At 52.9% G+C, this 25,402-nt stretch overlaps 2 protein-coding genes across 3 annotated transcripts in view; both read left to right on the top strand.

Moving 5' to 3' along the window:
- CLIP2 (CAP-Gly domain containing linker protein 2) overlaps positions 1-24,490 on the top strand; it is a 67,025-nt gene extending 42,535 nt beyond the window's left edge. Inside the window, exons 7-17 of one of the 2 annotated variants that reach the window (XM_054589713.1) lie at positions 272-375; positions 2,201-2,261; positions 6,109-6,213; positions 7,896-8,831; positions 11,319-11,376; positions 13,906-13,989; positions 14,896-15,052; positions 17,471-17,630; positions 18,442-18,627; positions 18,980-19,042; positions 22,552-24,490. In XM_054589713.1, coding sequence (XP_054445688.1) covers positions 272-375; positions 2,201-2,261; positions 6,109-6,213; positions 7,896-8,831; positions 11,319-11,376; positions 13,906-13,989; positions 14,896-15,052; positions 17,471-17,630; positions 18,442-18,627; positions 18,980-19,042; positions 22,552-22,563 — 1,926 coding nt within the window. In that variant the 3' untranslated portion in view covers positions 22,564-24,490. The remainder of the gene's footprint in view (positions 1-271; positions 376-2,200; positions 2,262-6,108; positions 6,214-7,895; positions 8,832-11,318; positions 11,377-13,905; positions 13,990-14,895; positions 15,053-17,470; positions 17,631-18,441; positions 18,628-18,979; positions 19,043-22,551) is intronic. The other variant, XM_054589714.1, reaches the window with a different exon arrangement.
- EIF4H (eukaryotic translation initiation factor 4H) overlaps positions 1-25,402 on the top strand; it is a 170,639-nt gene that overhangs the window by 137,123 nt on the left and 8,114 nt on the right. The gene's annotated exons all lie outside the window — the stretch shown is intronic.

The following is a 25,402-nucleotide window of genomic DNA, read 5'->3' as shown; positions in this document are numbered from 1 at the left end:
AACATGATGTAGGCCCTTGAGGGCTGGAGGAGGCGACAGATACTGGGGTGCTAGGTACGGGAGCAGGGGGACTTGAGGTTTCCACTGGGCAAGGCACTCAGCTGGGTGCGCCCCCTCACATCTGGCCCACGGTCCGTGTCCACCTTGGGCAGTCGGGGTGGCTGGGGTTCCAACTCCTTGTACCATCTCTGCTCCCTCCCACCCCTCCCGCACCTGGTCCCTGGTCCCCAGAAGGAGGCTGACCCTGTTTTGGCCCTTGCTTGGGGCGTAGTATGTTGCAGAAGCAGAGGAGAAGCTGCAGCGGGCCCGGCTGCTGGTGGAAAGTGTGCGGAAGGAGAAGGTGGACCTGTCCAACCAGCTGGAGGAGGAGAGAAGGTACATGCTGCCCCTGCCCTGGTCCTGGGAGGACGTTTTTTCTGAGCCTCCTTAAGGGTGACAAGGAAGAGCACAGGCTCAGGACTAGGAGGCCCAGGTTCAAATCCTGCCTCCACCACGTACAGGCTGTGTCACCTGGCCTAGTGACATGAGCTCTGCGGGCCTCAGACATCTCATCTGTGAAGCAGGGTGGTGATCCCCATCTCTGCAAGCTGTTGGGAGGACTTACAAGATAATTCCAGTAAAGCACCCAGCATGGTGCTGTACATATGTGCGATACCACATTTCTTCCCAGCGGTGGGGTTCAGTGTTCCTGCCCCGCACAGCTCGGGCTGCCTCGCATGAGGAGAATGCCCGGGGATGGGCTGGCTCTCATGCCCTGTGCCCCTGCGGAAATGTGCACTGTGAGGAAGACCCAATGTCCCTACTCCTTGAACCAGCTCAGGTCCACAGAGCACCTCTCTGGGCCAGGTTCCGTGCATGGAGCTCAAAGCTCCTTTCCAGAGGCTCCGTTTCCGTTCACATGTCAGGAAACTGAGGCTTAAAGAAGCAGCAGCAAAAGGATGCTTTGAACGCCTTCCACTTGGGTGTGAGCCCCCCCGTGCTGAGTGCTTTCCCTTCTTATCTCAATCTTACCTTTGGCCTAGGAGGCAGGTATTAACTTCATGTCACAGAGGAGGAACTGAGGCTCTGAGCTGGGAGGGGACCAGCCTGTTAATTGTGCTACTGATTCTTTCTGCCCTGGCACCAAGGCTAGTTGGGGATGTGGTTCCCTGGCCCGGTTTGTGCCTGGGTCGCCGGGTGGGTTAGAGCTGATGGGACAGAGCTTCCCTTGGCCCAGGAGCCTTTCTTTGTCTCCTGGCTGACACAGATTTCTGCGGCTTCCACCCCTTCCCCATGGAAGCCCTAACACCTGCCCCCCGCCCCCGCCATGGGTTATTTCGGGGCTTTCAGCCAGGCATGTTGTTGCCATCTGACTGGGGAGGGGGTGCTTCTTTATATCTGCCTGAGGTGCTTGTCAGGGCCCGCACATCTGGTTCCCATGGTAACACACCTGATGCCGGCAAACAAAAACATTTTTAAAACATTGTGGGAGTTGTGTTTAGGAAGGGCCTGGGTACAAGTCCCAACATCGCCCTATACTTGCTGGGTGACCATGGGAAGGTTCCTTGCCCTTTCTGGGCCTCAGTTTTCCTCGTCTGTATGCGGGGAGCTGTCCGGAGGCCCCAGTAGAGGCAGCTTTGTGAGCCGTCATGTACCCGTGCCGCTCCTGTGGTGTTTCAGCAGCATGCAGGAAGGTGAATGTGTCTCCCTGAGGGCAGCCCCCCCACATCAGGGGGCAAGTGGGGGCTGGGACTCTGGCCCCCAGTTTTGAGGCCTGTGGATGAGTGCGGAGTCAGCGGGATAAGAAGCCTGTTCTCCCCACTCCCAACCCTCGCTGTTCGATGTGGCAGTGTCTGTTCCCTGCAGTGGTGAAAGCAGAGTGGTCACTAGTATTACTCTGCTTCCATTTCAGTTGCTCCTCCATTTATTCCCACAGCCACCCTGGGAAGGAAGGATGTTGCATTAAACACTCCAGTTAAGAGAAGGTGGAGGTCTCTGCGTGGAGCACAGATCAGAAAGTTGGGAGGGCCGGAGCTTTGCACGAGGCTCTGCCCTGGCAGCCACGTGGCTTCGGGCAGGTGTCTGCTCCCCTGGGACAGTGCCTTCTGCGTGGTCTGAGCATGGACTCTGGACTATCTGTGGCCTTGCCTCTCTACCATTGTTGATTTGGGGAAGCCCACCTACCTGGGCAAAGCCCACTGAGCCCCCTCTCTCCCCGCAGGAAGGTGGAGGACCTGCAGTTCCGAGTGGAGGAGGAGTCCATCACCAAGGGAGACCTGGAGGTAACAGTCAAAGGCCCCGCCCCTGGCTCACTTGGCACCGCAGGCCCAGCCCTTATAGGGCAAATGGCCATGAGGTCCTGGCAGCAACTCCGGGCTTCCTGGGAGGGGGCTGTGGGCATTTTGAGGGAGAAATGAAGAAAGGTTAAAGGTCACACCCCAGGAGAGTGGGAAGGGGTTGATCATAAGAGACTCAGGTGTCTTGGGTGGGAATGGCTCAGCTGTAGGAGCCCGAGCGGCCATGCTTCCTGTGTTGACCACTGGGCGGGATGGGCTGAGGGTATCCACAGAGCTGGGCCTGAGCTCATATTTATTCGCTGAGCTCCCCAGGCCCTGCTTTGTTTGGTAATAGCCCTAAAGGTGACCTTCGGGCCCTTAGTTCATCTTGGATTCCAGGTAAAATTTTGACTAAAATTAGCTTGTTGTTAAGTCACAGAATTTATAGATGAGGAAAGAGATTCAGAAAGGCACACGGGCTCACCCAGTAACAGAGCAGATCAGCAGCCACTGGGATCAGCGACCAGGACTCCTGACGCCTGAGCTCAGCCCATAAGGGTGGCCAGTTATATCACCGCCTTGCTTGTAATGCCTGGACAAGTGGTCTAGGCACAGATGGACCTTTCACTCTTCAACCCACCCTTTCTGAGCTGAGGGATGGGGGCACTCGCATCAATTAGTAAAGCACCCCACTCCACACCCACCCCAGCTCTCCTCGCCAAACCATGCAGAGACCGCAGGGCTCGTGAGCCACAGCTGGGTGGGCAGGAATGCCTCCCTGCTGGGTGCCTCCCTGCTCCGTGGGAGGCAAGGGCTCCTGGAGCTGTCAGGTGGAGCAGGAGACAGTGAATTTAGTCCCTCTCAGTGACCCTCAAACTTGAGAATTCATCACCTAGATGGCCTGTTCAGGTACAGAAGCCTGGCCCCCCTGCCTCAGAGTGCGCATTCAGCTGGTTTTGGGGGACCCGGAGATTTGTATATTCCTAACAGCTTCCCAGGCGATGCTGGCACAGGGACCACACTTTGGGCCTCACTATACTAGATCATTCTGAGCTCAAATTGGAAATTGCAGCTTCTGATTTTTTAAAAGAGCCCTATTAAGACCCCATAACTTCCAATGCACAGCAAAAGCATGTGAGTGGTTGTCCTGTTGCTGGATGACTCCAAGTGGAGGAGGGACATGTATGATCTGTGTAGGGTCACTGCCAGCTGCCCCTGTTGGAGCAGGTTTTGCTTCTTGATCTTAAACTGTGGATGTAAGGGCACAACCTGCTTTAGGAGCCCCAGCCCAGCATCAGGGTGTTCTCATGGACGTTTCCCTCTTAGCCAAGGGGGCAGGTCATGTGGTTCTGTTGGCCTGGCTTTCCCACTGGATGGCTGCTTCCCACAGGGCTTGGGCTGGGCTTCTGGGAAAAGTGCCTGTAGGTGCAAGGAGCCAAGACCCCTGCAGCTAACTCCAGTCAACAGGAGGGAAGGGCTACAGGGAAGTCTCACAGGTAGCTCAGGGAATTGGAATGATAAGCAGCGTTAGGATCCAAGCCCGTTCTCTCCTGCTCAGGGGTTTCCTTCTCATGACTTGCGGTCAGCCTTCGTGTCTGTCTGTTTCTCTCACTGTGTCTCCACATCTCTTGGCACATCTGTTCCCTCTCTCTGCCACATGCCCAGTGGCCTGGCCATGCTCAGGCTCCAGCGCCACCATCTACTAACTGTCCTGTCTGAAGAATCTGATTGGTCCCAGGCTAGCCAATGAGCTGGCTGACTTTAGGTCAGCTGTCCGCCCCTGATCCAATTGGTCTTGACTGGGAGAGACCAGGGGTAGGACAGACAAGTGACTGACAGCCGATTCGGTCCAAGGGCAGTGGAGTCCTATTGCGGCTGTTTTTATTGTGACCATAGCTGTGGTAACCCGAAGGCAACTTGACCCAGAGTTCCATTCACCCCCATTCATCTTAAAACTCAAAAATAAAACCCAGAATAACTGGTCTCTCTCCAGCTGTATCACCCCATCTCTCTGCTTGTCCTCCTTGTGACCTCACTCCCCCAACCGCCAGAGGGGCCCCATTCCAGACTCCCCCCTCTGTGGAGTCAAGCCGGTTCGGGAAAAGGCGCCAGTTCTGGGATCCCGCGGTCTGAATCTGGACCTTGCGCTGCCTGAAGTCGCAGCATGATTCTGAGCCTGGGGCTCTCTCTCTGGAGTGGCCTCTCTCTTTTGCAAGATGGAGAGACTGCCTTGATGGTTTTAAGATTAACTCCAGGGAACCCGACAAGTGACTGAAACAGGAGTGTGGTGGCCCCCACTCCTCAGGTCCTGGGCTGTGTCCCTAGACAGCGTAGAAGGCCAAATCGTCCACCCCGCCTAAAATCTAGCCTCTGAGGCTACCCACCCCACAAGCTCCTAAATTGAATTTATCCTAAGCAAGCACTGGAAGCAACTCCACTGAACGCCCCTGTGCCCTGACGAAGACCCCGGCCCATGGACCAAGAGCCTAGAAGTTCTGAAAGGGATGGAGAAAAGTCATGTTGGGGTGCACCTAATGAAATTGCTCTTAAAATTGTGAAGTTGGGGGCTTTTTCTTGCCCGTGGGCCCACCAGTAGGGCATTTATGATCATGTTCCATCTAGTGTGGGTCCTAGGCAGTGCTACTGTGCCCACCTCTGGGACAGGAAGGCGAGGACATGGCCTGTGAGGCTGGGATGAGCCACCATCATCAATCAGCCTGCAATTTTCTGGAAACGTCTGAGCGTAGCTGCTTGTTAATAACACTGCAGCATGCTGCCCTCTTGAGAGAGAAAGAGGGAACCTTTTTTAGTTCTTTTAAGAAAATTCACAGAAATAAGCTCATAGGCCGAAGGACATGAACATCTCTGTAGCTCTTGATGACCTGCAAGAGTATTTCTGGGACGGGTGGTATCAGTTTACACCGCCGCCATCCGCCTTGCTAGCGTAGGGTGTGTATTCCTGTTTTTACGCGTATTTGCTATGTTGCTAAGCCTGCCTCTTCAGCACTGCAACACAGATGTGCCTTAACCTTGTTCCTCCTGGGTGATGATGGGACAAGCAGGAAGATGAGGAGGACCCTCTTGGTTCTCCCTATCATGAGCTCAGTCTCCAGACTGCTCTGGGTGCTTGCAGATCTGTTGTGAGAAACCCAAATGCCAGCCTGGATGCCTGGAGAATGTCAGGCTTTGTCAGTGTGTGAAGTGGGGCTTGTGAAGCTGGGACAAAAATGTCCTTGTGCTTTTAGGAGACCAGACATCCTCTGCAGAACCCTGGTGGGTGGGCACTGACAGGGCCGGGCTTGGGGCTGGGTGGTGGGAGGCACAGCTCAGCCTCTGCCAGGGAGGCCAGGCTGGGAGAGTCACGATGGTGTGGGTATATTTTTGAAAACCTCCCATTTATTTGGTTCATCCACCTTCAGCACAGGCCCGGGGGCCAGGCATACTGGGGTCATGTACTTATTCATTCACACTCCTGCGTGCAGGAGCCTGTGCCTGGCATGAAAATTAGCCCACAGGGTGGGAGCAGGCTGGGGCTCCTCACCAGGGCTACAAGGGGAAGGGCCGCCTGGAGGTGACAAGAGGGACCCAGGGGGCCCGTTGCCACCCATTTTGGGCAGGCCGCTGCAGCCTGACCTCTGCCCTTAAAGAAGCCCAGCCAGGACACTGAGGGGCAGGAGGCAGGCTCACCTCCCCAGACCTCCTCTCTATCCCTGAGCCACCTCCTTTCCTTAACCTGTTCTGCCTTGTTCATGGTAGATGACGTCGCCTCTCTCTCTCTCTCTCTCTCTTCCTCCGGCTTCCTTTCCCTGTGCCCTCTGCCTTGTCCCCACCCCCCACCCACCGGGTGGACCAGACCCAGACGCAGCTGGAGCACGCGCGCATTGGGGAGCTGGAGCAGAGCCTGCTACTGGAGAAGGCGCAGGCCGAGCGGCTGCTCCGAGAATTAGCCGACAACAGGGTAACGCGCCCGCCGCCTCCGGCCTGCCAGCGCCCTGGCCCGTGGACGACCCTGGGCTCCTCTGTTTCATTATTTCCTCTGTCCTTGGCTGCTGTCCTCAAATTGTTTTTTTCCTTTTGCGCCCTTTCCAGGAGGGACATGAAGGGTCAGGAACATGCTTAACGCTCCACTCCCATGAATGCCTTTTGGGGAGGAGGGACTTGGCTCTCTGTGACTTTGCTCCCCAGCTGGTCCCATTGACTGGGAATGTCCTGTGAGACCCTCCGCCTTCCTCCCTCCCCATGTATGGCCATGACAAGGCTTTGCCATATTCAGAAATCAGGGGTCTCTTGGGAACGTCTGCTTTATGTGGACAAGCATGGAGACAGCCTGTCCATGCCTCCCTTTTCCCAGCCGGGGAAGGCTGGAAATTGGGGGACTGTAGATCCAGGTTTCTCTAACCTGGAGGGAGCAGGGGTCTTAAATATGATGGCAGGAGAGGCCAACCTGAAGGAGCTGGGGCTGGGGGAATAGGGATGTCCCCAGGATGTGGGTTTCTGTGTCAGCCCAGGGTGTGGCTGTTGTGATATGAATGGTCAGGGAGTGGTTCCTAGGCTAGGGAAAGCTCTCTTTGGGGGTGAGTTCCCCCCAAGCCCCAGGGCCTGGCTCTAAGTCCAGGCTCCCGGCCCAGCTGGCCCCTCCACAGCCACCATGCATGTCCTGGGGCTGGCTCCCTGTGCAGGCACGCACATCCAGACAGCTGGCTGGCCTAGCCCTGGGGACAGCCCAGCTGCAGTTCTGGCAACAGAGCTAAACAGCCAGCAAGCAGTGATGGGGACGTAAACAGCGTGGGTGTGTGGGGTGAGCAGCGGTTAGTTTCTGCATGTTGGCCTCAGCGCACAGGGAGGGTGTGCATGCGGTGGGCATCTGGAGTCACAGAGGTCACTGGTCACACACGTTGCCCAGTGACGTGTGTACTCATGCAGTACACACACATGTGCACAGAGACTACTTGCAGAAACTGGTTGATAGGCTAGAGCCCTCTATACTGAGGCATCTTAATTTAGGGTTTAAAACCTGATTGAAAAAATAAAAACAGGCTTATCAAACTAGAGGTCAGCTTCAGAAATACAATTTTTTAAGCTTGTAAAAGATTTAAAATTTTTAACTATATTGTTTCCAGATCTATGACAAGTGACTTGATCAAGGTGTAGGTTTTGGAGGGTGAGAGTTTTCCATCAGGAGGCAGGTCTGGGAGCATTCATTTTGTTCTGCTTTAGGCAAGCAACCGACCCTTCTTTGGCCACCCTCTCCAGACAGCCAGCCCCTCTGAATCAACCCATTCCAGCCGGGGGGCTTCCTAGAGCAGGATAATGCAAAAGTTCCTGTCGTCTTTGCCCTTTAAAAAAAAAAGCATGAACTGAGAGAAAGCCATAACCTCAAATAGGTGGTTTCTTTTAACCATTGATTTGTCCCAAGCCTGAATCACTGGTGACTAGCCAGGAGGGGTCTTTCTGGGAGCTGTGGTAGGCAAGGTCACTGAGAAAAGTCAGTACGCGGGTAGGGGTGGATGCCCTTCCCTTTTCATGACCTTTCCCCACTGGGTTGGGGTCCTTGAGTGGTGAGGACGCCCCCGTTCCCCTGTTGCATCCCCCTCACTCTCCAGCTGGCCTTTGACCCCTGTCTCCCCCTCTCCCTGGTAGCTGACCACGGTGGCCGAGAAGTCGCGGGTGCTGCAGCTGGAAGAGGAGCTGAACCTGCGGCGTGGCGAGATCGAGGAGCTGCAGCAGTGCCTGCTGCACTCGGGCCCCCCGCCCGCTGACCACCCCGAGGCCGCCGAGACCCTGCGGCTGCGGGAGCGGCTGCTCTCCGCCAGCAAGGAGCACCAGAGGGAGAGTGGTGTGTTGCGGGACAAGTATGAGAAGGCCCTGAGGGCCTACCAGGCGGAGGTGGAAAAGCTTCGGGCTGCCAATGAGAAGTATGCACAAGAGGTGGTGGACCTCAAGGCCAAGGTCCAGCAGGCCACCAGTGAGAACATGGGGCTCATGGACAACTGGAAGTCCAAGCTGGACTCACTGGCCTCGGACCACCAGAAGTCCCTGGAGGACCTCAAGGCCACCCTGAACTCGGGCCCGGGTGCCCAGCAGAAGGAGATCGGGGAACTGAAGGCTGTGATGGAGGGCATCAAGATGGAGCACCAGCTGGAGCTGGGCAACCTGCGTGCCAAGCACGACATTGAGACCGCCATGCACGTGAAGGAGAAGGAGGGCCTGCGGCAGAAGCTGCAGGAGGTGCAGGAGGAGTTGGCCGGGCTGCAGCAGCACTGGCGGGCGCAGCTGGAGGTGCAGGCCAGCCAGCACCGGCTGGAGCTGCAAGAGGCCCAGGACCAGCGCCGTGACGCCGAGCTGCGGGTGCATGAGCTGGAGAAGCTAGACGCAGAGTATCGGGGCCAGGCACAGGCCATCGAGTTCCTGAAGGAGCAGATCTCCCTGGCAGAGAAGAAGATGCTGGACTACGAGCTGCTGCAGCGGTCAGAGGCCCAGAGCAAGCAGGAGGCCGAGAGGTTGCGGGAGAAGCTGCTGGTCGCTGAAAACAGACTCCAGGCTGTGGAGTCCCTGTGCTCATCCCAGCACACCAACGTACGCAGCCACCCTGCCTGCTGGGCTCTGCGGGGGCAGGGGCCCGTGGACAACAGCAGCTGGGGCTTGAGGGCCCAGCTGGGGAGGGTCTAGGTGTTTATTGACCCTTTTTTTTTAAAATTTACTTTTAGAGAGAGGGGGAGGGAAGGAGAAAGAGAGGGAGAGAAACATCAGTGTGTGGTTGTCTCTCACTCGCCCCCACTGGGGACCTGGCCTGCAACCCAGGCATGTGCCCTGACTGGGAATCAAACTGGCGACCCTTTGATTCGCAGGCCAGCACTCAGTCCACTGAGCCACACCAGCCAGGGCTGACCTCTCTTTTTCCAGCCCAGGGAAGCATTCGCCTTGTCCCCAGCTACATGCCCATTTAAAATCTGGGGGCACCAGGCTCAGAGGAGGAGTCTCCTGTCCCTCTTTCAGAAGGACAGCTGGCCCAGGTGACTGGGGACTGAACGTGGTCTGAGCTGACCTGGCTGGGTTCCCCACAGTCTAGCTCTGGGGAGAGATGTACCTCAGAGCGGAGAGCAGGCTTCCTCCGAGTCCCTCGTGTGCCCAGACGTGTCCTCCTGTGCAGGCTCCTGTGCTGTGGGACCGGCGTGGACACGGAGGACAAGCCCTGCCCACCCCCGGGGCTCCTATCTCCACCTCGAGCGCTGACCGAGGGGGCTGACTGAGGACGGCCCTCTTTCTGCTCGTCCTAATGAGACTGAGCACCAGTCCAGCGGTCACTTCCCCAGAGTGTCGGGGTCCCCGGACTGGGGCCTGGAAGGCTAGAGGCGGGGGTGGCCCTGAAAAGGCTGCCGCCACCAGTATCAGTTTTGCTCCAGATCTTGACGCCCTGGCCGCGCTCGCTGACGAGGCCCAGGCGTGGGCTGTGTTCACTCCATGGGGGCTGGCGCGGGCCTCGGAGTGGCTCCGAGCGCCACCGCTTGTGCCAGGCCCTATGTTGCCCCACTTCACCGTCACCGTCATGAAGTCAGTACTGGCTCCATTTCATAGATGTGCCACCGAGACTGCAAGGCTGAGGAGCCTTCCCAGGGTTTCTGCCCACCGGTGGCAGAGGTCATGCCCATCTCTGCGGCCAGAGGGCTCACGGAGGCGGCCCAGGATGGCAAAAGTCAGGTTTTACATGAAGGGACAGCTAGCAGCATGATCATTGCCTCTTTACAGGCCCCGGGGGTTCGTGAGCTTCCAGTGCCCCTTGTACTTTGAAACTAGAATTGAGCATTCCAGTAATAAGTTTTCAGGAGTTCCAAGTACATGGTGCCTTTTTTGTAAAAGGAGCTCTGCCTGCGTCATGCGCTGAGGTCCCCCTGCAGCGGCCCTCCAGCTGCCTTCTCCTGGGAAGTGACAGTGTTTAGCAAGTGCCCTCCCAGGATCCTGGGCGGAGGGAAAAGGAAGAGCCCCAGGTTCGCTTATGGGCACATGGTCTGATTGGCTTCTTGAGGCAGGGGCGTCAGGCCTGGGACCCCAGGACCTGGACTCCCTTAGCGGGGGAAGTTCGGGGGTGCTGTAGGTCCACAGAGCATGGCGGACAGAGGCCCGAGGGTGGCCTCCTGCTCCTCTGTCACAGACCTTGGGCTGGGTAGGGGGCAGTGGCCTCAGGAAGACTTCTCTTGCTTTCTACACTCACAGGGTCTCCATCTGGACCCACATTTACAGGGACAACTAGATTTCTGGTCTCATGTAGTATGAGAATTTTTTTTAAACAATGTTTTAGTACATACCTCATTTTCCATGCAGTGTTTGTAACTAAAGATCTGGAGGGCATACTTATCACTAGCTGAGACTAAAATAGGGCTTGGGATGCATGAGAAGAAGTATGAGGGGCTGGCTGATGGAGGTGACTGCCTGCTGAGCTCTGTCGTGTCCCGATCTGTCGTGTTAGACTCTGGCAGACTGCAAGCTCAGAGGACAGCCAGCTCGGGCACGAGGCCAGGAATCTGCTGGAGAATGAAGCAGTAAGGAGCCAGTTGATGTTTGCCCAAATTTCTTTTTCTTAAATCTTCTCTGGCTTCTGGGTTTATTATTTAAAAGATGTGTTGGAGACAAAAGCAGTAGCATTTCTTGAAGTCCCTCTAGGAGACAGGCATGGGCATGCTCTGCACACGCTGCCCCATGGCAGTTGATACTTGTTTCATGGTAGGGAAACTGAGGCTGCAATCTTAGATGTTGATGGAAACAGATTCCCAGGACCAGCCTCTGTAGGCGTCCCAGGGAAAGAGACATCCATTTGATATAATAAACATTTTTAGCAGAGGAAGAGGTAGGAGGTGTTCGCGGAGAAGTCTCACAAGCAGCCCTGAGGGTGCTGGGAGCAGAGGAGGGGCCCTCTGTTGTCAGGGGGCCATATCAGGGCCATCCGCGCCTGCCACCACAGCAAGTCCCCCCGTGTAGCGTAGGGCTGAGGTGCGCTTGCTTGGCCGGCTGGGGCTGGGGGCAGGGGGGTGGGGATGGAACATCCCCCTGACAGCCCTCTTCTTTCAGATGATTGAGTCGAACGACATTTCAGGGGACAAGATCAGGATGAAGGACACTGTGGAAGGTGAGTGGCCACTGGGCAGGCGCAACACGGGGCTTTGGGGACAGGCTGGTTCTGCCTTTGAGCTGGGTGCCACTTGGTTTTGCATCATCTGCCATTTGGTGAGAGGTGCCTGCCTCATGGATGAGCTACCCACCCCCAGGAAGACTGCAGCTTCATTTATTGAGCGCTGGGCATTGTGCAAAAATACCTTGTTATTTGTTGGGTTTTACTTTAAAAAAAAGATTTTATTTATTTTTAGAGAGAGGGTAAGGGAGGGAGAAACATCAGTTGTTTCCTGTTAAATGCCCCCTACTGGGGACCTGAGCCTCAACCCAGGCGCGCATCCCAACCAGGAATAGAACTGGCGACCCCTTGGTTTGCAGGCCGGCACTCAAATCCACAAAATCACACCAGCCAGGGCATGGTTTTACATTATTTTAAAAATAGATGTAAACTACAAATGGTTCAAAGGACATAAAGGGAAGAGTCCCCTATTGCCTGGTTCCCTTCCCAAAGGCACCATGTTGGCCAACTTCTATCCTCGTGCAGAAAGAGTTTATGCACAAACAAGCAAATAGGTACCAGATGGTGCCATGCCTCCCATTCTGTTTGGCCCCTTACTTTTTTCCAGTTAATAAAGTATCTTGGAGACTCTTCCTTATCACTGCATTCTTTTCTGTGGTGCAGAATATTCCATTGTGTGGCGCCATCATCTGTATTTAGCCAGTTTCCTACTGATGGATCGTGGGTTGTTTTTAGCCTTTGTCTGTTGCAAACACCACTGCGGTAAATTACACCCCCTCCTCCAGCCCCACCAGCTGGCTGTGGTTGAAAGGGTGTTTCTCCACAGGCCTCACCAACAATGTTTCTTCAAACAGCTGTGATCTCTGCCAGTCTGAACAGTAAAAGATGTTGCCTGATGTAATTTCAGTTTGCCGTCTTCTCACTGTGTATGACGCGCCATTCCCATTCCTCCTTGCATCCTTTGCCCATTTTTCCCTATTGGGTTATTGATCTTTTTTTTTCATTTTTAGAAACTCCTTATTTATGGCATTGCAAACATTTTCCCCCACCCCCCACTTGTGGTTTGGCTTTTCTTGTAGTGGTGTTTGCCATACAGATTTTCTTAAATCAGTCTTTCCTTTTTTTTTTTTCCCTTTTTGACTTCTGTGTTTATTATTTTTATAAATGTATCCCACGGTTCTTCTAGTACTTTTTAGCTCCATATTCTATGTTTAAATCTCTGATCCATCTAGAATTCATCCTTCTATAAGGTGTGAGGTAAGGATCCATTTTTATTTTTTTCCTAAAAGAGTACCAACTTGTCCCAGTACCATGTTTAAAAAACTTATCTCCCCCTCGCTACTGATTTGAATTGCCAACCTTATCATTTTGAAATTCCCTTATCTAACTGTCTTCTATTTCTGGACTTTCTATTCATTTCTAGTGACCTATCTGTTCATGTGCCAATTCTATAATGTTTTAATTATTTAAGCTTTGTTCGTTTTTCAATTACTGGTAAGCCTACTCTTTCCTACTTTCCTCTTTCAGAATTCTCATGGCCATTTTTTTTTAATTGGGGAGAAACTAACATGGCATAAAAATAACCAGTTTAAAGCAAACATTCTGTGGCATTTAATGCATTCACAGTGCTTTGCAACTACCACCTCTATCTAGTTCAAAAACATTTTCATCACTGCAAGAGGAAACGGCATACCCATTACCAGTCACTCTGTTCTCCCCTCTCTGCAGCTGCTGACAACCACATTTGCTTTCTGTCTCTATGGATTTGCCTATTTTGGATATTTCATACAAATAGAATGTTACAATATGTGGCCTTTTGTGTCTAGCTCATTTCATATAGCATAATATAGTCAAGGTTCAGCCACGTTGTAGCATGAGTCAGTGCTTCATTCCTGTTTATGGCTGAGTAATATCCCATCATACATATATGCCGCGTTTTGTTTATCCATCCCCCTGTTGACGGTGATTTGGGCTCTTTCCACCTTTGGGCTATTGTGAATGATGCTGCCACCATGTCCAGGTACTTGTTGAGTACCTCCCTGGGGGGAGGGGGCATACACCTGGAGTGGAATTACTAGGTCATAAGGTAATTCTGTGTTTAACTCTGAAGAAGTTTTTGCCGAACTCTCTTGGCTATTCTTGCTTATTTTTCCAAGGGATTTTAGTTCTAGCAGTTTATCTAGTTACATAAGCATTAAAGTCTTGTTCATCTTTTCATTGGTATCACATTCAATTTATAATTTAACTAATGGAAAGTGAATATGTTTCTAGCACTTTCCATGCATTATCTTTATGACTGCTCTGAGGCTGTCCGGTTTTGAATGCCTGTGACCTTGTGGCAGGGGTGCCATTATCATCATCTCCGTTTTTCACTCAGGGAAACTCTGAGAGTTAAATTGCCTGAGACCACACAGCATTGGAGCCCCTCCTTCAGAGTGGGTTACCCAGAGAGAGGGGCCGCGCCCACTGGGCCGCAGCACTGAACCTGGAGCATTAATGACCCCCTGCCTCTCCCTTCTCCCCTAGGCCTGCAGGACAAGCTAAACAAGAGAGACAAGGAGGTGACAGCCTTGACGTCCCAGACGGAGATGCTCAGGACCCAAGTAAGTGGTAAGTCTTCCTCCCGCAGGGCAGATGCGGGGGGCTTTCATTGGGTGGGGCGTGGAGAGGGTTGGCGCCTGGTCAGGGTGCCGTCCTGCACTCTGCCTTGAGGAACGAGTGGCCTGGGCCAGCTCCCCTACGCTGGACCTCCACTGGGCAGCAGTGAGTGGGAGAATAGGCCTTCTCCTGGTCCATAGTATAACTGGGGACCCCCGCCAGCCTCTCTCACCAGTGGCCACTCTGTGCTGTGAAGTTCCATCAGGACTTTTTGGTCCCTCATAGGCCGCTTTGAGACAGTAGCTCTGCCCCCAGCCCCTGGAGAAAATACCAGGGTTTTACAGTCGGGCGGGGGACCCGGGCTGCCGCAGAGAGCAAGGCACAGGGGACGCGAGGACAAGGGGAGACTGGGGTGAGGCAGGGGGTCTGGAATTTGTGATTTGCTGACAAACTGGCGTTTCTTCTTGTCCACCACCATCAGTGGTGATGTCCATGAGACAACCTCATCCTGAGAAATGGCTCCCACCCCTACAGCTCTCCAGTTCCCATTATGTTCACGTGGCATGATTGGTTCCAACACAGCTCGGCTGACCTCAGCCGCCTCCAAGGTGAAGCTAGAGCTTTTCCCTGTTCAGGCAGCAGCAGGGTAGCGCTGGGTCCTGTCTCAGAAAGGTGGGCTGCTTCCTGCCACCACAGGGCCCGCTGCTGTGCTTGGGGGTCCTGGTCTGCTTTTTGTGGCTGTTCCCTTGGCCTCTAGATGCCTGGCTCTGCAGGACGAGGGAGACCCACTCAGTGGAGTGTGTCACTGTGACCCCCCCCCAAGAAAACCAGCACCCTGCCTGGGCCTGGACCCTCAGTTGGGACAGATTCCCACGGCGATCCTGACCTCCTCCTTCTTTTCTGCCGGCTGACACTCAGCACTGGAGAGCAAGTGCAAATCGGGAGAGAAGAAGGTGGATGCCCTCCAGAAAGAGAAGCGGCGCTTGGAGGCAGAGCTGGAAGCCGTGTCCCGGAAGACCCACGATGCCTCAGGCCAGCTGGTCCTCATCAGCCAGGAGCTGCTCCGGAAGGAGCGGTGAGTCAGCGTAGGCTGTAGGGTCAGACCTGCTACCCAGCTGTCCTCCCTCTGGCCTTGACCAACTCTCCAGCTGGCGTTAGCCCGTCTTCTCCCGAGGTCGGGGAGGACAGACCGGGTAGGAAGGGCGGCTGACATCATCAGTGATCATTGTACTCCCCCCTGCTAAGCCCAGACGAAGCCTCAGAATCCTTCTTAACATGGTTTTCCAAGCACTGACTTATTTCCAGGAAAGATTAGTGGTTCCCAAACATCTTGGTCTCAGGGATGCCTTTAAACTCTTAAAAATTTTTGAGGATTTCCAAAGAGCTTGTGTTTATTTCTTCTACACTTATCATATTAGAAGTTAAAACTGAGGAATTTAAAAATATTTGATTCATTTAAAAATAATAAACCAATTGCATATAACATAAATAATGTGCTTTTGATAAAAAGCAACTGTTTTCCAAAACAAAAAATACTTAATGAGAAGAATGGTATTGTTTAATATTTTGCATTCAGTCTTTGCAGTTTGTTATTTTGGCGAAGTGTATTATGAAAATCTGGCCTTACATAGATAGGTAGTTGGAAAAGAGCATATTTTAATTTTGTTTTCAGAGACTTAATATGCTATGACATCCCAGGAAAAAATTCATTGTTTGTGCATGAGAAGTGGCAGTGAAAATAATTTTTTATTATTGTGAAACTAGTTTTGACCCAAGGACGCCCTGAGATGGTTTTGGGGACTCGTTAGTGTTCCCCATACCACACTTTGAACCTCTTGGTTCCAGTTTAGAAATAATAGTTTGTATAGCCCGTATGAGGCTTTAGCGGAAAAAAAACTAGATGAGCATTTAAAAAACAGAAGATTGCACATAAAATCTAGACTTTTTCCAGATTCCCTGGAAAAAATGGAAAGTTCTGCCAACGCCAGGCCGACTTCCAGCCCAGCAGCAGGAGAGCCCCTGCCCACTTGTGGCGGGCCCGCCCTGTCTCTGAAGGCCCCCGCCCCTCTTCATTATTTTACTTACATCCACTCATGGACACGGTTCACGAGCCCCTGTAAACATTCAAAGTTCAACCTCTGATTGAAAGGGATCTTGGTAAAGTACAAGCATCTTTTAATAAAAGAAATGCTGTCTCTTCCCCTCCTCTCCTGTTAAGTCTGATAGACAGATGGGAGTTTCCACGCTAGATTTGCTTCAAATTTAGCACCTCTCTAGAAAATGTGGCCCTGCCCAGGACGGAGGTAAACAGGTGCAACTGGAGTATATTCCTTCTCAGCATGAACTCATGGCTGGCCAGTCCCCTCCATCAGGGCTCCACTGCTGTCTTGCTCCCCATACCCCCCACCCCATCCCAAACAGATATTTTATTCTCAGTGTTCAGCCTAGTCTTACCTTCTCTGAGGAGTCTGTCTTCCTGCTATCAACTGACTCATGTCTTCCTCTGTCTCTCATCACTCACACAATTCCTACCTTCTTTTTGGACGTCTCACTCAGTCCTGGCCTTCCTCAAGGCTTAGCTCATAGCCCATCTCTTCCTTGAAGCCTTTCTTTATTGAAGTAGGCCACCATGAGCTCCTCCATGCTCCTGTGGTGCTGAGTGGAAGATCAGCTGGGAATGTATTGGCAGATTAACAAGTAGAGATTTCTTTTCCTCACATAACAAGAAATCTGGGAGTAGCTATGGCTGATGGTTGGCTACAAATATCAGTACCAACTGATTGGTTCTCTTGGGCTTTTCCTCATGGTTGCAGGGTGGCTGCTAAAGCTCCAGCAATCACATTCATAGTGAGGGGGAAAGGGAAAAGGGCAGTACCAGCAGACTTCCACTTTGTTCTCAACTACCCATAGCCACCTACTAAGGGATTTTCCCCCTCCTCACAGCAGATGCAGGCAAGGGAAAAGCCTTACAGGGAGTGTGTCCAGTTTTCGAATCCTGTGCCTGTGGCAGACATTGCTAATTGAGCACCACACTCTTTTCTGCAGAGCCTAGATTGCCTGGAAATCATTCTCATCACAGTACCACAGGCAGCTACTGCCAGTTGATTATGGGTTCACATGGGAAATAAAACACACTTGATTTCAGCCATTTAAAATAAATGTCTATCTTCATGGGCTCTCTTGGATGACTGTCTTGCTTTGCTTAATTTTTTAAACGTGTAGTCTCTTTTTAAAAAAATTTAAAAAGCATTCTAGGAAAGGCCAAGTCCTCATCACGATCCCATCCCTAAACCCTGACTCCTCTTGGACTCTGATTGAATGGTTTCATGCCTCATGTTTCCACCCTGACCCCTTCGGCCCTGGTGATATTTTAACAGCCAGTCTGCCCCTCAGAGTGGCTAGTCTTTAGGCATTTGGCAAACAGCTGGAGTGTGGGAGTGGAGGGTCCAGGGCTGACTGAAGCTGTCCTGTGCCCCCCGCATCCGTCCCTCAGGAGCCTGAATGAATTGCGGGTATTGTTGCTGGAGGCCAATCGCCACTCCCCAGGGCCCGAGAGGGACCTGAGCCGTGAGGTCCACAAGGCTGAGTGGCGGATCAAGGAGCAGAAACTCAAGGATGACATCCGGGGCCTTCGTGAAAAGCTGACTGGGCTGGTATGTGGGGGCAGGGTGGGGCTGAGGTGGGGCCGAGGCTGCCCTGCTGTCAGGCCATGGAGAGTGGTGACCTCTTGGTGTCCCCCCAGGAACAGCCATGCCTCAGAGAGAATTCAAAATCCCCTAGAACCATAGGTGGTGGAGGGGCAGTAGGTGTCAGCTTTTGCAGACACGGTGGCTGGCTGTGTGGTAATCTAGGCGATGCAATGTGGAGGGATACTGTGTAAGAATCTGACCTCTCCAGAGGTAAGATGGGCTACTGTAGGGTGGTGAACTCCCCATTCAGAGAAGTAATCAACAAGAAAGCAGCTTTGTTCAGGGTCTTGCCATGGGGATTCACACACGAATGTCAGGAAGGAAGGAAGGGGCAAGTTTGTGTGGGAATGAAGTAGGTGTGTCTCCTGGGACCACAGTGGGTGGAGGCAGCCATGTCCTGCTGGGTAAGGAAGGAGGGGTAGAGAAGCCTCTGAGGGAGGGGTCAGATGGCAGGAGGGTAAGAGATGATGAGGCTTTGGCTCTGGTGGTGAAGAGGAGGGACCCATGTAACAGTGTGGAGGGAGTCGGGGGAACTCAAGAAGGAAAGAGTGGAGGGTGTCTGGATTTTGGGACTTAGAGGACATGAAGCACCTGACAGTCTGCTTCAATGGGGACCCTTCAATGGGGTAGGGAGGGAAGCCTGAGGAACATCCAGCGACGCTCAGGCCTAGCCCAGAGGTGGGGTTGGGCCAGAGGAAAGGTCGCCCTCCCCCCCGACATACACACACGCACGCACCCACGCCTGCACGCTCTTCCTTTCTCCGGCCCTTTCTAGGACAAAGAGAAGTCCCTGTCGGATCAGAGGCGCTACTCCCTCATTGACCCATCCTCAGCCCCCGAGCTCCTGAGGCTGCAGCACCAACTGATGAGCACAGAGGACGCCCTGCGCGACGCACTGGACCAGGCTCAGCAGGTGGAAAGGCTCATGGAGGTCATGAGGAGCAGTCCCGACAAGTCCCCGGTGAGCCACGGGCACGGGCTGAGCTGGTCAGGGGAGCCAGGGCAGTGAACTCATGGAGCATGGCCCTACCCTAGAAACCCTGGGCCACGGGGAGGGAAGGGAAGAGACACAGGCATGTGCTCTGGGAATCCTAGCCCAAGGCAGACATGGCTTTAGCATGAGGATCTCAGACTAAGAGGAGAGGTGCAGTCTTGCTCTGAGAGCCTCTGTCTGTGGGGGCGCTGGGACCCCCAGTTCTTTGGTCAGTTTGGAGCCTGAGGTGATCCTATCAAGATGACCTCGCCATCTAGTGGACAAACCAGGAACTGCAGCCTGGTGAACCTCACTCAGCGTTTGCCCATGACTCTTACAGGCCATTGGCAATTCCGGTTCTGCAAATGGCATCCACCAGCAAGACAAGGCCCACAAGCAAGAGGTAAGGGGCACTCCTGCCCCGGGAGACGCCCTGGCACTCCCATGGCCCTCCTGTACAGGCAGAAAAATCCCTGAAAAGTCACCAAAAATACAAACAAAGATTCATTGTGCAAAGGCTTTACAATAGGGTCTCTCATAGAAGAACTGGTGCAGTCAGCCTTGATTCAAAATTTATCCTGCTCTTTTAACTTTGTTTCCCATTTTAAATAATGTTTATTATAAAGGAATACGTGCCTATTGGGAAAACAAACAAAAATATATAGAGAAGAAAATACTAGTTAGTACTGCACAAGAGATGACCAAGGTTAGTGTTTTGAAGCAATAGCCTTCCCGAACTTCCCTAAGTGTGTGTATGTACATATATGTATATACGTGTATGTGGACAGTCAGTTCTCATTATTCACAGATTCCATATTTGCATATTTACCTACTCACTAAAACTTACTTGTAACCCCAAAATCAGTATTTGCAACAATTCTGTGGTCATGCATGGACATGCGTAGAGCAGAGAAAAATTTGACAGTCCTGTCCCGCATGTTCCAGCTGAGGGGTAACAGGGCTGTGCTCTGCCTTCTTGCTTCAGCTCTCATACTGCAAATGTGTCCTTTTTGAAATCTATTTAGTGCCAGATTTTTCACATTTTTGTGTTTTTTCTTGGTGATTTCTGCTGTTTAAAATGACCCCCCAGTGCAGTGCTAAAGTGCCATCTCGTCCTAAGCACAAGAAGACGGATATGTCCTCCCTTAACATCGTTGATAGGTTCTTGGAAACTGCAACTTTAAGCGAAATGACATATAACAAAACCAGTTTTACCACTGATAGACACAAGAGTTAAGTTCCTATGGCGTATTTCTGGTCACAAAAACATCACCAAACTTCTAAAAAGACCCAAAACACTTCAAATATTAAACATTGAAATATATGTGAGCTGTACATATATAGAGGAAAAATAAAAGCAAGTAAGATAAGTATGTTCCAATCTGCTTATCCCAATTCAGGCGCAAGGTGGGAACTCAGCCTGGACAGGACCCCCTCCGTCACAGGGCCACCCACGCCCCTCACACGCACTCAGACTGGACAGTGCCGACGCGCCAGTTCCCCTGACAGGCATGTCTTTGGGATGTGGGAGGAAATCGGAGTCCCTGGAGAAACCCCCCACACAGACACGGGGTGCAGATGCCACGCAGACAGTGGACCCAGCCAAGAAATAATGTTTTTTCATCAACCCTATGACAAAATTATGTTATCTGAAGACCTGCTGTACTATTGGCCTTGAGTTCACTGTTAATGAGTCAACATTGAATAGGGTGTCTTTACCCAGAATCACGCATAAAACAGGATCATGTGTATTGATCAGTTGACTAAGACATTGTGATCAGAGGTTCAGAGGAACCTAACCTTGTGTTTCCCACAGGAGCAACGCCTCAGTATTCGATAACTCAGTGTTGGTGGTGACTTTATAGAACATAACTACTATGAGTAATGAGAACCTGTTACATGTGTATGTATATACATGTACATGTGTGTACACATTAACTTTTTATTTGGAAATAATTTCAAAATTACAAAAAAACTTGGAAGAATGAAAATAGTACCCAGCACATCATATGCCCTTTTCCCCCTTCCTATTATAAACATTTTGCCCCATCTGCTCGATCAGCTCTCCCTGTGTATGTGTATAGTAATACCTGTAATTTTTTTCCTGAATCATTTGAGTCATGGCCCTTAACGCTTGGGTCTGTCTTTCCTGAGTAAAAGGACCTGATTACACGTAACGACAGTACACTTACCAATCTCAGCAAATAGAACATCGACACAAGATTTACTCCTTTTCTTCATTGACCCAGGAGCGTCTTCCGCCTTTCCCCCTCAGTGTGTTAGCCAAGGCTGAGTCAGCTCATTGCATTGAGCTGTTATGTGTCTGTAGTCTCCTTTAATCTGGAATATTTTCTCAATTTCTCTTTGATTTTTATGACATTGACATTTTTGAAATGTAGTCCCCACTCCTTTTTGAATAGAAGATTCCTCACCTGGGGTTTGTCTGACGGGTTGGCGCGGGCAGAGCCAGGTCCTCTCAGGCTGGGGCGCTTCGTCAGGGTCGTGTCCTCCGGCCCTCCCCGCCGGGCCGTGATGTCCACACTCCTGACCTGAATGCTGATCACCTGGTCAGGGAGTTCCCTGGTTTCTCCATGGTGTGGTTACTGGTTCTCTGACAGTCTGTGGAGACTTTAAGACCATGTGCATACCCTGCTCCTCACTGACTCCGCCTCCCCCAGATCTAGCGTTTGTGGGTGACTCTTGCCTGAGCAGCATAGATGTCATTTTAATAGAGTAAGTCACACACTCTATATTCAATTTCACCTCCCGTTTTTTTCACTGAATATTTTAAGCATAAGCATGTTCTCTCTTCCTTAAGCAGTCTCTGTAAATTCTACATTTTGTAAAATTGTGGGTGTAAAATTGGTTTTCTAGAACTTCATGGGCCTGAAGAGTATGTGTGACTCCCACGATTATCAGTCTCCGCCTGACTCTTATGTTTTTTGTTTTTTGTGTCTTATCCTCACCCGAGGACATTTTTTCATTGCTTTTAGAGAGAGAGGAAGGGAAAGAGAAACATTGATGTGAGAGAGAAGCATCAATTGGTTGCCTCCTGTATGCGCCCGGACCGGGGATCCCACACACCCGGACCAGGGATATGCACCCAGACAGGGGACCAAACCTGCAACCTAGGCATGTGCTCTGACCAGGGATCCAATCCCAACCCTTCGGTTATGGGACGACGCTCCAACCAACAGCCACACCGGCCAGGGCTTGACTTTTATGTTTTATGTGGTGGCCCCCACCCCACAGTTAATTCCTGCTTTTGCCCACAGTGTTACAGGCACTCACCTGGGGCCCAGAGGCCAACCCAGGAAGGTGGGGACAGCCCAGCACCAGCTCAGCTTCTCTCTTGCTGTGTGACCTTGGGGCGGTGAGGCTGGAACAGGGATAGGAACTTGTCCTTCCACCCTGGACAGTAGAACCTCTGGCTACAAGTGCTCACCTAGAGACAGGAGAACCTTGGATATAAAATCTGCCAAGGGCCAGGCCCTTGTCGGGGAAGAGGCAGAGAGAGAAGCAGGTAGGGAGAGTCATGGAGCTGATAGCCAAACTTTGTATGGCTTTGCCAACCCTGTATGGCACTGGGGTCATCTCAGTTTACAGACATAAACACCAAGGCCTGGAGCCCCATCTAGCTCTCCTTGGATCCCGCCCCCACACAGGCACTCAGGGCTCTGTAAACCCGCCTGCTCTTGCCTGTTCTTCTCAGCTTCCTCTAAACAGCTCTCACACTACCTCCTGTCTCACAGTTTCTCAACACAAGCGGACTTTTGCTGCCCTAGGGTCTTTGCCCCTGCCGTTCCCTTTACCTGACCCAGGTGGGTTCTCCTCCCCCAGCCTCCCTTTTTTTACCTACCCGCCTCTGCCACTCCTGAAGACACTTGCTGATCAAGCCCTTGGTCTCTCCAGGACAAGCACTGACCCTGAGGGACACCATGGAGCAGCCCAGTCCATACCAGAGCCACTCCGTTCCGCCCCGGTGGCGCCCCCTCCAGGCAGCGCCAGGACTGTCACTTTGGAGACAAGAACAGTGTTTGTAACAATAACGTACCCACCGCCTCGGACAATCCCCCACCCTCCATCTCCCTGCCGGACCAGGAGGCTTCCTCAAGCACGATCTTCCTCAGAAAGCGGTACAGCCCTGGCCTGGCCTCCAGAACCTTCAGCCTGGACACGCAGGATACCCCAGCAGCGTCTGGAATTTGTTTGGGGAGGCTGAGGCAATCCGGCTAGACACCTTTCCCCAGATTGAGCTGCCCTGAGGACCATCTTGGCACCCTGGGCATGTCCTTGCCCTCCCTCCCTTCCCTTCCTCCTCCCAGGTCCCCCTCAGACCCTAGAGCCATCGTCCTTGAAAAGGGTCCGCGGAGGCCCAGGTCCTCCTTGCAGGCACCAAGGAGGGAAGTCTGGTCCTCAAGAGCCAGGTGAGGACCCCTTTTTCTGCAGCCGCTTCCATGCCAAGGCAGTTTCCAGGGCTGCTTGTCCCCACCCTCAACCCCCTTCAAGCAGTGGCACAAGTTCCCCTTCGCCTGTCTACCCAGCAAGGTTTCAGGTTCAAGGTGTTGGGGTGCAAGGTCCTTCTTTAACCCCCAACACTAACACATGCTTACACATAACTCCCAGCTGCTGGCCAGAGGCTGGTCACCAAGGCCAGGAGCCACAGTATTAGGAAAGTTCGGAAGCCCCTCTCCTCACCTGGCTGGGAGCTGGAGCAGGGGGGCCACAGAGGAATGCAGACCAGGGGTCCAGGTGGGTTTAGGCTGGTCAGTAATGTGGTGTCCCCTGGCCTGACCAGGTGTTCCAAAACTGGGCCTCCCACCTGCAGGTACATCTGTGCAGACTCTGAAGTGTACACCCACTGCCCCTGGACACACGCACACTTGTGGGGGGGTGTCACACATGGCCATGCGGGCGGAGCATTTGCAGTCAGCCACACTCAGGCCGCACGGATGCACATGCTTGGGTTCCAGGACCGAGCCTGCGGCCTAGCAGGGCAGTGCCCACACACACCACAGACATTCCTGCAACCTGGCTGTGCACACACACACACCCAGGTACACATGAGTCAGCGTTCAGGGATATGTGTGCCAGGCGCACGCATCAGAATTTACAGGTACCAACAGCCCCTTTTCAGTCTTACCAGGCACCTGCCTAGAGCTTTTTAAGCCTTGTCTCCTATGGCCAGGAAGAGAGCCCAAGGGATGTTGTTGGCAAGAAAAATCTAACCACCTCTCCCTCTTCCTCTCAAGACCTGCTGAGTTTCTCTAGACCTGGGCGTGGCAGGAAAAGCCAGCGTTGGCCCAGCAACACCCGCTTCTAGAGCTAGAGGGCCTGCAGGTTATCACCTAGTGCCGCAGCATTGCTGCTGGGGGCTGCAGGGCGAGGCCTGGTGCCCCGGCGCGGCGTTCCCCAGGTGCAGCAGGGCAGGCAGCCGTCTGCCCTGGGAGCAGCCCTGGCAGAGTCCGTGAGTGCTCCCAGGCATGGGGGGCCGTGCGCACGACCATGTCCAAAGGCAGCCCTTCCTGGGGACAGCCACTTAGTCCCATCGGCCCCCTCCCCGTCCCTGTTGGCTTTCGGTAGCTCTCGCATGCGGTTTTATTAACAACAGTCTAGAAGCGATACTTTAGTGGCCTAATCCAGAGTTAATACAATACTACTCTTTCCAGCAAAATCAGGCAGTCGCCCCCCCCAACAGAGGCGCAGATTAGTCTACTAACAGCCAAAGGCCTGCACCGGGAGGGGCTGAACCCCAGACGGGCTTGCAGATGGCAGGTATCAAAGAAGCGATTTCCCAGTAAGCACCTCTGCCGGCCTAGTGTGGACTCAGCCGTGCCCGCCCCCCCCAAGCCCTCCCCATGCCCTTCCCCTCCCCAAAGTGGAATTGTTGAAGTGTGGCGAGTCCGTGCTTGAGACAATAAAGCTTGTGACTGAGGTCCAGGACCTGTGCAGTCGTCTGCTTCTCTCTGTTGGTGCTCCGAGCTCCCCAGCCTCTCCTTGCTTGCGGGCACTCTGATGCCAGGAGTTGGTCTCAGGCCTGTTCTGGTGGGCCGCCCACTAATTCCACTCAGGTGTGAATGGCTGCTGAGGACCTCTGAGGGCCTGGCATTGAAGACCAGCAGGGCTGAGCTGCCTTGTTTGGATGTGAACCTGCGAGGGAAGAATCTTGTTTGCGGCAGTTCCTATGAGAGGGCCAGGGGTTTGAATTTGAATAGGTTAGAGTTATAAGTAGGCCTGCAAGAAAAAAATCCCTCTTCAATATGCAAAACAGTGATGGATTTGTTAACACCAGTTTGTTGAGTTACATGAGACCACTTTCAAGTTCAGTGAGCTAATGCTGTCTCTTGCAGCAAGCTGTCTGTAGATCTAATAAACAGTCAACATTTGCAAGCTTTGCGGTCACTTTTCAGCTTTGCAGTTGAGGTTGCCTCCCTGAAAGACTGAACAAGACCTTCGAGGCTCTCAGCTGAACTGTCCCGAAGCCTTCTGCCCTTTCTCAGGAGCTGAACCAGTACAGCCCTGGAAGAAACAGTGGGACCTCAAGAGGGAACAAGACTTGAATGAAAGAGGCCATGTGCTCAGGCGTGGACAGGGCTAAGGGAACCCACAAAGGACCCTGGGGAGCCACTGATACTCCAAAGGGGCAAAGCGGAGGGGCCGGGACTGGACTTGGGCCAAAGCTGAGGCTGTGGACAGGACTCCAGCGGGGGGTTGGGGGGGCCCTCTAAGAAGGGAGCTGGAGGAGTAAATGCCCAGCCTCTCT

The sequence above is a fragment of the Pteronotus mesoamericanus genome, unplaced genomic scaffold (genome assembly GCF_021234165.1).
Source record: "Pteronotus mesoamericanus isolate MK-2021 breed Mesoamerican mustached bat unplaced genomic scaffold, CSHL_Meso_final scaffold_167, whole genome shotgun sequence".
Classification (NCBI taxonomy): Eukaryota; Metazoa; Chordata; class Mammalia; order Chiroptera; family Mormoopidae; genus Pteronotus; species Pteronotus mesoamericanus.
The sequence above is the reverse complement of the archived record's forward strand: the minus strand, read 5'-3'. Positions and strand labels throughout refer to the sequence as shown.